Source organism: Mus musculus, chromosome 8, assembly GCF_000001635.26.
Source record: "Mus musculus strain C57BL/6J chromosome 8, GRCm38.p6 C57BL/6J".
NCBI classification, from domain to species: Eukaryota; Metazoa; Chordata; class Mammalia; order Rodentia; family Muridae; genus Mus; species Mus musculus.
Window position 1 is genome coordinate 23224837 of NC_000074.6, and position 12902 is coordinate 23237738.

Sequence of the window (12902 nt, forward strand, 5' to 3'; positions counted from 1 at the left end):
GAAATGGCAGGCCTGTGGATGACTATCAAGGATAGCAGCAAGGGTACACTGGCGCTGGCTTAAGCCTATTGAGACAAAGTCCCTGTGCTGTGTGCGGATGAGAGGCAGAACTGCCTCAGGTCTCTGGAGACCAGATCATGAGTGAGGCACTAAGAACAGATTTACCTTCCATTTGATTTGATGGTGCCTGTTCTTGGTAATTCCCTCTTAAGTTAGATTTAATTTTATAGGAACCTAATTTTTAGATACCTTGGATACTGAAAAGAGAATGAACTTATGTTTTAATTTTAAAAGTCTTTAAGACTTTTAAAGTTAGATGCGTTTTATGACATTGGTATTATTTTGGGATAAACAAGAATATAAAGGTTATGGTTTAATAGCAGTATATAGATATGCCAAATTGAAAGGGGTCAACTTGAACAAGTTAGAAATCTCAGTTGAGAAAATGCCCCTATAGGCAAGTTTATACCACTTGGGTACCAACCCACCCTGGCACCTGAAGTTACTCCAGGACTAGGTACATCCTCTCCCACTGAAGCTAGACAAGACAGCTCACTTAGGGGAACAGGATCCATAGGCAAACAACAGAGTCAGAGTAAGGCCTAGCTTCAGTTGTTGGAGGACCCATATAAAGACCAAGCTGCACATCTGTTACATGTGTGCAGGGGGCCTAGGTCCAGCCCCTGTATGCTTTTTGGTTGATGGTCCAGTCTCTGGAGCTCCCAAGGTTCCAGGCTTGACTGTTGGTCTTCCTGTGGTGTCCCTACCGCCTCTAGGTTCCTCAATCCTTGCCAGTTGTGTTTTATTGCAGCAATAGTACTCAAAACCATGACAACCACACATCTGGCCACTCTGGTGAGTCCCCCTCATTCTTTGCAAGGGACTTAGTATACTTTTTGAGCTGGGACTTTAGGCTGTGCCGAGCACAGTCTGCTTAGTACACATGTGTTCAATGCAGAGGACAAGCTGGAGAGTAGAGTTTACTGGAGGAATATCCCACGCTTCCATTCACAGAGAACCTTCCTTGCTCTTATCTAGTGGGTTCTCTTGGCAGTGATAGAATTTCACTGGTTTACTCTCTGATCATCTTAAGTGAAAATCTACATTATCACAAAAAGACTGGTCAGGCATGGTAACTCGCCCCTTTAAGCTATAGGGAGGCAGAGGCAGGTGGATCTTTGAGTTCAAACACAGCCTAGTCTACATAGTAAGCTCCAGGATAGCCGGAACTTTCCTGTCTCAAGAGGGAGGAGAGAAAGCCCAAAGCACTGGCTGTTCTCATCAGTCCCACGGTGCAGACCTGTGAGCCGTCCGTCTGTCTTCCCTAGAGTGTCCGTCCGGGTGAAGCTGTCCACCAGGTTATTTTATCCACATTCCTGGAAAGTCCTGAAGCCCCACTTTAGGCCGGTTAATAATGATGCTCTTGTTCAGAGGCTGGCTCAGGAAAAGCCAGATGGCCTGGAGGCTTGCTGGGGGTCAATCTACTTCATTAGACACCTAGCTAAGAACTGTCCCCAGACTCTCCTACCACACGCGTGACATTTAAGAGCGGCTTTGTTAGTTGTGACTTTCTTCGGTTATGAATGAAAGACATTGGTTAGCTGGGTGTGGTACACGCCTTTAATCCCAGCACTCAGGAGGCAGAGGCAGGCAGATTTCTGAGTTCAAGGTCAGCCTGGTCTACAAAGTGAGTTCCAGAACAGCCAGGGCTACACAGAGAAACCTGTCTCAAAAGAAAGGAAAAAAAAAAAAAAAAAAAAAAAAAAGACATTTGAGACATTTGTTTTTAAGCTTAGTATTTGAGGTTCCAAATCATTAGGCCACATATTAACGCTGTATAGAAGCAGACCACAACTGCTTATGATCTTCCACCAGGAAAGCTAAAGGAGTTCTGTAATCATCAAGTTATGCCCAGTCCATCTGGCCGTCGTGGGCAGGGCAGGGAAGCCTCTTCGAGACCCCTCCTGAGCTCAGTAAGTAGTAGAAAAATAAAAGGCACACACCTGACGGTTGATTTATTTGCTGAGTATTCAGAGCACGGGCCCATCTGTTGGTGCTGGTTAAACAGGAATTTAGGAGAAGGCTGTGACAACGAAGGGAATTCTGCATCGGCGCCTTTCTACGTCCAAGTGGTCCACACATTGCTGACGAACTGTATGGAACATGACTTCACTATTAGACACAAAAGATGGCGTTTCTAATATTGTCTGTGACCACTCCATGTCCTCAGGCTTGCTTTGTTTTATATTAGCTGAACTGCTCCAGAAGCAACAAGAGGTGCGATGGTTTTGTATCGGATCAAGTGCTGTGAGCCCACCTCCAAGTCAATCACGTAGTCTCTGAAAAAGGATGAACAGTTGTATGTATGGCGTTTAGCTGATTCTCCATGGGGAAGGGCCACACGCTACTCACCTCTGCTCATCGGCTTCTGGTTCTACTAGTATGTTTTCTTGTCGTTCTTTCACTCGCAGAAACACGTATGAATCTAGGTCTGGTTTGGGAACTGCCAGGAAAACAAAAGCGTAACCAAAAGCAGCTGGCATGTTCGACTTGACTAAAGCCACTAGCATCAATGCTCTGGAGGCTCCTGATGTACAGGAACTGCTCATCCAACAAATGCCACAGCCTTACCATGCCTAGGGCATGCGCCTGGGCAGCAGCTTCCGATTTTGAAAGGGATCCATTTCAAGAACCCCAGTGAATAGTACTGTATCATTTACACACACACACACTACACACAGTAGCATTGAGGAGCAATTATGTAATAAAGTCGATGGTTTCTGTTACTGTCCTCGACCCACCCTCCTGCTTTTGGTGAGAGGATATAATGCCTACATGAGGAAGGGGGTAAATTACTCAAAAACTTTGGCCACCACTTTAACGTTAAGTCTGAGGTATAGTGTTAGTTATCTGATAAGTGAGATTTTACACTACTGGTCACAACAGTGCAGGATTAAAAAGTACTCTTTAGGTATTTATTTTATGTGTATGAGTGTATGTATGTACACTGCCTGCATGTTATTATGGATAACTCGCAAGTTATTTCTAGATTTTATATCTTAGGCCATGGGTGACTGCAGGTCACACACTGAAAAGTGAAGGCAGATGAGTGGGAGCCACTGCACATTAAGGGAGATATGAATTAGTCTGCCGTGTCGTTCCAAACGAGGTGCTGAGCGGTTGGTGAAGCCTCACATCTGTGGCAAACACATTCAGTGATGTGGAAGAAAGCAACAGATGTGAGCTTTACAGAAAAGCCCAGGCTTTAGAGAGGACGAATGAGGTTGGGATGCCACGAGAAGACTGAGGTAGAATTACGCATGAGCAGACCCTTGTATAAAGGAAAGCTTGGGTTACACGAGGACAGTACTCAATACCAGACAGAGGACCATGGTCTTAACCTTATGTAGTTGCTCAATGATTAAGGCTAAGGAATGCTGCCACCCTTCTACACCACTGGTCAGCATGTCAGCATGTGTCACAAGCTGGGCTGGGCTTCAATGGCTCCTCTACCTCTGGAGTTCTCAAGGCAGATATAGTGAAATTGTTGATTTAAAATTCTACACAGTGGTATGGGTCTGGTTTATTTCAAGTCGTCATAGGCTAAAGTGTATTTCTTTGAAATTCATACATGCAAGCTATAACTTCTGGTATCTGGGATGAGACTGTGGAGGAAGGCTTTTAAGAAGGTAGGTAAGGATAAATGAGGCCATGAAGGGGTAAGCCCTCAGTTAATCTGACCAGTGTTCTGATAAGAGGATACTAAAACACAGGTGGGTTTGAGTGACCTTACAAAGAGGCTACTTCTTGCCTTTGGCCATGCAGAACACAAAGAAGGAAACATGAAGGGGGACAAGTTCTTCCTAACCAAATCTTCTGGTGCCTTGGTCTTGGCCTTCCAGCTGCCCAAAATGTGAGCTATTGAAACACAGGACAGCGTTCCATACTACAGGACTCCTGGTGTAGCACCCACGTTAGGGCAAGGGATAAGTTCTCGGGGCACTGCTCTGTGTGTGGCCTAGGAACACTGAACTCAGTAAACAAGGTGGGAGCTGGGTTAGAGAAAGGTTTGCTTTGGCTTGGCAATTTGGTCTCATTAGACTTAACTGTATCATATCAGGCTGTGGCAGATGGATATGCATTCACGGACAACTCACACACACTCAACTGGCTGATCGTCACAACAGAACTGATGAGCCCTTTCCTGAGGCAGGAGACTATTTCCTAGCTTCCGTCTTAGCCATGAATTTTGAAACCTATGAGGTCTGGGAGGCCTGCTTCCCTACAGCTCAGAAGGGCCCAGGACCCCCACCCCCCGGCAGCGGCTCAGACAGCGTGAGGCTGAATAAAGGGAGGAGTCTGAATCTGCGTAAGAGCCCTGTCCAACTCTCAGGACACAGAACACTGCTGAAACAGTAATCCTGACATCTCCGGGTACTTTTGTTTTTAACCAGAACCCTCGTTACTTCTATTTGCTCTGTTGCTTCTCTGCCTCCCTATTTTTCCATACTGATGAGAGGGAGAGGACTCTAGGTCTCTGAAGATGTCTGGGGTCCACACTACGATCCTGATCTCTTACCTGCCCTCAAGAGGTCCACCTTCTGCAGGTTGGGAGGCATGTGCTTTAAGGCAACGTTTTTAAAGTGGGTCTCCGTGTGGTCCATATACCTGGAACAAAGAATTCCAATGGCTGTGGTGTGCACAAACAGGAGCGAGCAAGGTACTGGCTGACAACTGGAGACGGGGCTCTACGTTTCCTGATCACTTACTCTTTGGCAAAGACAAACTCCTCTGGAGACAGGCTGGAAGGCTCCCCCTCACTGCGCACTTTCTCCTTTTCTAGGATGTGAGGGAAAAACTTCTCTATCTGTGAAGAGAAATAAAAATCACGAAGATCTATCACTCAGGAGTCATATGCCTGTGTTCTGCTTTCCTATGGCAGTGCTGAGGACAGAGCTCGGTGTCGTGCGTATGCTAGCTCTGTCACTGAGCTAGCCTAGACCCAGTTTTATTTTGTGTATTTGCCTGCGTGCGCGTGTGCATGTGTGTGTGTGTGCATTCGTGCGAGCGCAGTTATGTATGTGCACATGTGAACGAGCCAGAAGACAACCTTGCACTTCCTCAGCTATCGCTGACCCTGATTTTTGAGACATTGTCTCTGCCTGGCCTGGACCAAGCTGAATGAAGTTGTTGCTGATTCGAAGGCTGACAACAAAGGGCTACAGAAATTGCTCAGTGGTTAAGAGCATTTATTGCTCTTGCAAAGGAACGGGGCTCAATTTCCAGTACCCACATGATAGCTCAGAGCATCCGTAACTTCAGTTCTGTGGAACCCAGCATGACGCTCTGACCTCCACGGACACCAGACACAGACACCGTGACTAGACCTACATGCCAGTGAAACACTCGCAGCAGCAGCAGCAGCAGCAGCAGCAGCAGCAGCAGCAGCAGCAGCGAAATGGACAAGAAGCCAGGAGAATGGCTTTGTGGTACAGCACCTGTCTAGCATGTGCAAGGTCCAGATCCCCAAGTACTAGGGGTTAAAAAATAAATCCCACTAACAGCAAGACTCTAAGAATTCAAAGAAAGAGACATTCTAAGACTCCCCAAAAGAAAGGCAATTCAAAGAGGAAAGTTTTGGTAAAGAAATTCAGAAAACATAAATATATCAGATGCCAAGGAAGAGAGAAGCTATGACTTAATATTTAATGTAGAGGTATCTTCCCAGGAGCTGAAACCTATAAAAAGCCGAAAATACGTATACAGAATACACAGATACAAAAATGACATTTAATTGTTGGAGTATCTCCAGGAATGAAATATACAGCTTGGAAAACAGTAGCGAGACCTAAAAAAGGTCAACATCAACAAGACCAGAGCAAACTCAAAAATAAACCAAAACGACAAATGCTACCCCCACAAAAAGGTATGGACCCAGCAGCCTGGGAGGACTGGCCTGCAATGTGAAGCAAGCACTGTGATTCCTGATCAAGGAAATGGTACGAACCTGACAATGCCAGCAGGGACAGGGACAGAGACACAGACACGCACGCACGCACGCACGCACGCACGCGGCAGCGCTGACCATCCGTTAAAACTGTAAATCTACCTTTGAGTTTTTTCTTGTATGCAGGGACCTGGTCTTAGCAAAGCAAGCGCTGAAACTTTGGCTCTCTCTGTCTAAACCTTTCATACGGGGATGAAGGGTTTTGGTTGAGGGATGGAGACTCCATGGCAGGCCACCTAGCACACGTGAGGTCCTGAGTTCAGTTCCCAGCCCTGGCTCAGGAGCTGGCTCCGTAGGTGAAGGACTTGCCTTGAAACATGAGGACCTGGATTTGATTCCATGAACCCGACATGGTGGATGCAAAGAACTTATCACCACAGGTTGTCCTCTGACCTCAACATGCGTACTAATAAACGTTAAAATAAGAATGCCTGCTGAGGCTGGGGCAGAAGGATCCTGAGTTCAGGTCAGCGGGGACTACAGTGGACGCTTGTCTTAAACAAAAGTGTGTGTGTGTGAGTGTGTGTGTGTGTGTGTGATGTAGCTCAGCTGGCAGAATGAACAAGGCACTGGGCTTGATCCCCAGCATTAGAGAAAACAGTATGGAGTGCCTGCTATGATCCTGACACTCGGGAAGGTCAGGGTCTTCCTGGGCTACATAGTGAGTTTGAAGCCAGCCTATGCTTTATAAAACCCACGACAAAAAAAAAAAAAAAAAAAAATTCCACAAATAGACATATGTAATTAAAAAACAACAGCAGCGGAGCGTGGTAACTCACATCTTTAATCTCAGCACTAGGTAATCTGAGGCAGGAAAATCCTTGAGTTTGAGGCTATCCCTGTCTGTGTTGCAAGTTCCACACTAGCCAGGGGTACATAATAAGACCTGTCCCAAAAGATACTCCCCGCCCTCCAATAAACAAACCCCACAAAAACAATAAAAAGCATATTGTCCAGTGGATAGATGTCTATCTGAGAGAAGTTTCTGGTAACATACTCTTAATGGCTCAGTCTTATTAATAAGTCAGATATAAATTTTTATTGCATATGCATCAAAACTGATGACAAGGTATGAAAAGATAGCTAGTATTTTCAGTGACAAGATCAGGATTCAGAGTCTAGGATAACAGCCCAACTTAAGAAGCTTACATTTAATAGGTGGGAGAGATGTTCAATGGCTGAGAGTACTTGCTGGTCTTTTGGAGGACCCAGGTTTGGTTCCCAGCACCCACATGGGGACTTGCAAGCATCTGTAACTCCAGTTCCAGGGATCTGATGCCCTCTTCTGGCCTCTGAAGGTACTGTGCATTCACATGGCCCCAGATATGCAGGCAAAACACTTATATACACACAAACATTCTGGAGGCATGAAAGACCATGCCCACCTCAGCAGGCATTCTTTTTACAATGTCTATTATTGTGCATGTTGAGGTCAGAGGACTATAGAATAGCAAGTCTTCATCGTCCTGACAGATTCTCAGTGACTGGAACTGGCCAGGCAGCTGTCTCACACAGACCTCCATCTTCACGACTGACTCTTTCCACCGCCAGCAAGCACCACAACATCAAGCAAGTCAGACCTGGGGCACGCTGCCTTTTCCTGGGCTTATCTCACCTACAGTTTCCACTACATGTCCCAGAACGGACTCGCCTCAGTCCCTGGCTACTACGATGCTAGGCTCCTATAATCTTCAGGCCCTCAGCTTCTTCCCGTGCTATTCACATCCCGACTTTACTGCACCAGTGCAAGGCCCATCAAACCTTCATGAGTCGACACCGCAAATAGCTGCTGAGGACATAGCGGATCCTCTCCATCTCCATGCGATGGATGCTGACCTTCAGATCCCCCTTCTTGGCTCTTCTGAGATTTTCTTCCTATTAGAAGAGAAATTCGAATCACGATGTTCAAACACTAAGCACCATAAGCATTGGCAAAGTCGAAAACAAAGAACACTCTTAGTTATATAACTCATAACCACCCGTTTTAAAGATGGCTGTTTGAATAGGATCTGAATACGGTCAGCCACAAGGGTACAGAACTCCGATCCAATTGTAAAGGAGATATAACAAAGCACACAGCAGAAATGTCTAAGGGCCCATAAACCAGTGTCATAACACTAGTCTGGGAACTTGGGAGATAGCTCCGTGGGTAAAGTGCGTGTTACTGGATGCATGAGGACCTCAGTTAGACCAGGAGTGATAGTGCGTGTCTGTAACCCCAGCACAAATGCTGTAACAAAGGAAGGTAGAGACAGGAACAATTCTGGAAGTTCCTGGGCCAGCTAGGCTGACATGCCCAGCAGTGAGCAACTAACAGACCCTGCTTCAATGTGGAAGAGGAGAACTGACAGCCAAAGCTGTCCTGTGACCCTCACACTCATGTGCACACCCCTGAGAATCACACTACAAGAAGCTGTAACACAGACACTGCACTGCTCTGACGGTGGGAATGACCTAAGCTCAGAGCATGCTAAGCTGAAGATCACATACTCAACTGTCAGGCAGGCTAAGGATGTAAGACAGGAGAGCTGCCAGGGATGGTGGGAAACAGGACAGCACAGTGAACGGGATGATACTTAGCTGCTGGGGCAAACCCTCTCACGTAGAGATGCAGAGTGTACTGGCTGGTTTTGGGTCAACTTGACACAGCTGGAGTTATTACAGAGAAAGGAGCTTCAGTTGGGGAAATGCCTCCATGAGATCCAACTGTGAGGCATTTTCTCAATTAGTGATCAAGGGGGAAAGGCCCCTTGTGGGTGGGACCATCTCTGGGCTGGTAGTCTTGGTTGTATAAGAGAGCAGGCTGAGCAAGCCAGGGGAGGCAAGCCAGTAAGTAACATCCCTCCATGGCCTCTGCATCAGCTCCTGCTTCCTGACCTGCCTGAGTTCCAATCCTGACTTCCTTTGGTGATGAACAGCAATGTGGAAGTGTAAGCCGAATAAACCCTTTCCTCCCCAACTTGCTTCTTGGTCATGATGTTTGTGCAGGAATAGAAACCCTGACTAAGACACAGAGTCAGGGACAGACCAGACTGTTCACAGGAAGCTGCCATGCTGGTGTTTATAGCAACTCGGGCTAGAGAGGGCTTGGCAGTGGAGAGCGCTTCTGCTTTTACAGCGGACCCAGGTCTGGTGCCTAGTACTCACACAGTGGGCTAATGACCCCCTGTAGCCTGAGTTCCAGAGAGTCTGATATCCTCTCTTCTGGGCTTTGTGGGCACCAGGCATGCATTCAGCACAGAAATATCTGTGCTACCAAAACATTCATACACATACAATAAAAATTAAGCCAAAAATGTGATAGGAACTCTTGTAGTTTATAAACACTGATGCAATGGCCAATCTTAGTTGCCATCTTGTCCACACCTGGAGTCAGCTGGAACCCAAGCAGCTGGGCACAGCTGTGAGGGACTTTTCTTGATCCGATCATTTGAGGTGGACTGATTGACTTTCAAATCTGGGCCACACCTTCTGTGGGCAGCCTACATAAACGGACACAGGGAAAGGCGGCTCTTGATTTTTGCCTGCTTGCCCTCACTCTTGACGGCAAGTTCATCTACCCGGCTCTTGAGGTGTTATTTCCCTAGTAGCAGGACACACGATCCTAACACATACTGAAGATGAGCTGAGACATCTACCCTACTGGAACAAACCACTTACTATCAGATTCTTGGCTTTTCTGCTGGGCGTCAGGTATTGTTGGACTAGCCAGACCACAACCTGTCAGCCACCATAATAAACATAGATTTTCAGTCTTTCAGTCGTTCCTTTAGAGAACCGTGACTGAGATAGCTGGTAACTATATTTTAAAGTGTTGGGCTGAGCCAAGCAAACAGACCACACTTCACCTTGCTGATCAAATGCTTTCAGCTCTCTATTCCTCTGCAGTCCAGAGACAAGTTACTCTTACCATGTGCTCAAGCTGTTCCATGACGCATTCGACAATCTCAGCCTTGCTTTCCAGGAGCTCAGGGGCAAACTTTTCATTCATCCAGGCCTAAAAAGCAATACAGGAGAAATGAGTGATCCTCACAATGGAGCAAAGCACACTAGAGACAGCTCCCAGGCCCATGAAAGCTGCAGGTGTCTCACGTAGAAGGCTCTCTGCTGGACGAATACTCTGGGGACAGCTCATGATGTATGGCAGCCTTCCCATCTCTTCTCTTAGGAAGGGGCTTTTATTCAACCTAAGATTATTTGACTTACTTCTTTCATCACTATGGTAAGTTCTCAGTAATGCCACATGATACACGAGCCTTACCTGTCATCTAAGAGCATCAACTGGAACACCTTTCTACTTCCTTACCGATCCCGGCACCATCAAGTTTCTTCCTTCTTTCTCCTTTTCTGAGACAGCACACTGTGTAGTCTGGCCTGGAACTGGCTATGCAGAGCAGACTGGCCGCCCGCCACCCCTGACTTACACTTACTCTTTCTAAATACTTTCTTTTGTTGTTGCTACTGTATCTTTAGAAAAAGTGAGGGCGCTAATACAAAGTCACCAGGATGGGACCTGACTCGGTGACTGGCGTCCTTTTCAGAAAACAAAATGTTACCACAGACACAGCCAAGAGAGAAGAACAAGCGAAGACACCGGAGACAGCCACCACAGGCCAAGGAGAGACCAGCCAGCCAGGACACTGACCTCAGCCTCTTACACACAGTAAAACCCTGGGGAAGCCACTCATCTGTTTGATTATACAGTCCAACCAAACAAACACAATCACCGAAATGAGAAACTCTGCACTGTAAGAAAGACCCAATGAACCTTTTATTTTTTTAAAGTTTAGTCAAAGTACAATTACATCATCCCCTCTTCCTCTCCTCCCTCCAATGCCAACCATATCCCCCGACTCCATCTCAAAATTCATGGCCTCTTTTAAATTATTGTTACCTATATATACAAATAAATGCATAGATAGAACCTGCTGGATTCATGCGGTGTTGCTCGTCTGTCTGTTTTCAGGGATGGCCATTTGGCACTGGATAACCATTTAGGGACCTCATCCCGAGGAAGACTAATAATCTTCCTCTCTCAGCTGTCGTTATTCGTCTGCAGCTCACTTAGGGGTGGGGCCTTGTGAGGTTCCCCATCCGTGTTGGAATGCCATTGTCATTCATTGTTTGGGTCCTGTCTAAGCAGCAATATTCCTGAGCTCTCATGGGCACAGCCTCCCTGACATATAGAGAGGATAACCCTGCAGCAGATGTCCTGGTCCTCTGTCTCTTCCTGCTCTCTCTTCTTTGGCGTTCCCTGAGCCTTGGTTGTAGGGGCTATGTTGTAGAGGTATCCACTGGAGGTGGGTACCCATGGTCAACTGTCCTCTAAAGAACACTCAATAGTATACGCCATGAATGTCCCAGAACTTATAGGGCAACACAGTGCATGCTTTTACTGCCAGCACACAGAGGGCAGAGGCAGGTGAACTCTGAGAGTTCAAGACCGGCCAGTGATGCATAGTGAGGCCCTATCTCAAAAACAAACTTAAAACAAACAAACAAAAAGCAAAAACAAAACCTAAAAAACCCCAAGCATGTTCAGAATTCCTAAACTACCCGAGGTTCATGAGAAGATATTATTGAAGGAGGAGGAGGAGGAGGAGGAGGAGGAAAAGAAGGAGGAGGGGAAGAAGAAGAAGAAGAAGAAGAAGAAGGAGAAGGAGAAGGAGAAGGAGAAAGAAGGAGAAGGAGAAGAAGAAGAAGAAGACGACGACGACAACAACAACTATGCAAGAAATAATCACTGCTATTATGACCAAAAGGGATGGCAATTTCTTGTTAGAGCAGATATCTTCCAATGGGGGAGGAAACAGAGGAAGAGACTACTATAGAGAAATGGCATGCTTCTCTACAGATCACACACATCTTTACGTCCTCAAAATAGCACAGCAGAGCATTGCTTTGTGAAACATTCTACTACATGTGTCCAAAGCCTACTTTTACTAGCCATCCTTGAAGACTGACAAGATGAGACTCCTAAAGAAGGCCCTGCTTTCTGGCTTCCTATTTTTATGCAGATGTTACAAACACTGCTCTTTGGAAACAAATCTTCTGTTTCCTTATTTTCTGAGCCGTGGTACTGCACACCTGGAGTAAGTTAAGAGCTAAGAACACGGGACATATTTGGGGTGCTTACCTGCTCCAGCTTTTCAATGAGCTCTGCAGGAGTTAGGACCATCTCCTCACTACCCCCATCAGAGTCCTGTCCGTGGAGATCCAGAACCTCCGTCATCGTTTCTCAACCGGGAACCTACACCTGAAAAATAAACCAACACCCTGAAAAGCTTCTCCCACTTACTTGCAAGAAAAGGCATTTAGGGACAAGTTTATTGGGGCTGAAGGGGGTGCACTGGCCAGGGATGGCGAAATCAGAGACTGATTTTTCAGTGTTGGGTTTAGTCCCTTGGTCGGTTTCTCTCCTAATCTTTCCCGCTGCATGGGCCTGGACCTGGGCAGATACCACACTAAACCGCAATGCTCCTTGTCGTCGCCAGGAGCAGCGTTTTGCCTCAGTGGCCCAGGAGCCCATTCGGTTCAAATGAGAAAAGTGCATCGTGTCAAGTGCTCGGCACATCGCGTCCTCAGCTGCAACTGACCCGGGGTCGCTTGGACACTCCAGCGCTCACCTCGCAGTTGGCACTCAAAGCGGCTACACGGCTCAGGGATCCCTCTTCCCTTCTCTCCTAGCCGGCACGCTCGGGGGACACCACGGACTGAGGCTCCCCGAGCGGTGGGCGCCGGAGATCGCGCGGAAAGCCCGCGGCCCACAGACCCGACCAGCAGCGGTACAGCTCCCGCGCTCCTTTCCCCAAACACAGCGTCGACAGGAAAACGTCTCCGCGCTGCGGGAGCACTAACCAATCAGGCCCAGGGGAAAGCGGACACACGCCCCTTG

At 47.0% G+C, this 12902-nt stretch overlaps 1 protein-coding gene across 1 annotated transcript; it reads right to left on the bottom strand.

Moving 5' to 3' along the window:
- Positions 1-1773: 1773 nt before the first annotated feature.
- Positions 1774-12832, bottom strand: Gins4 (GINS complex subunit 4 (Sld5 homolog)). The gene is made up of 8 exons (NM_024240.6): positions 12634-12832; positions 12144-12263; positions 9918-10004; positions 7769-7882; positions 4770-4867; positions 4580-4668; positions 2413-2503; positions 1774-2339 (listed from the first exon to the last, which is right to left on the bottom strand). The coding sequence occupies exons 2-8, from the start codon at positions 12237-12239 to the stop codon at positions 2243-2245; spliced, it is 672 nt and encodes a 223-aa protein (NP_077202.1). The 5' UTR covers positions 12240-12263; positions 12634-12832; the 3' UTR covers positions 1774-2242.
- Between the last annotated feature and the right edge of the window lie 70 nt (positions 12833-12902).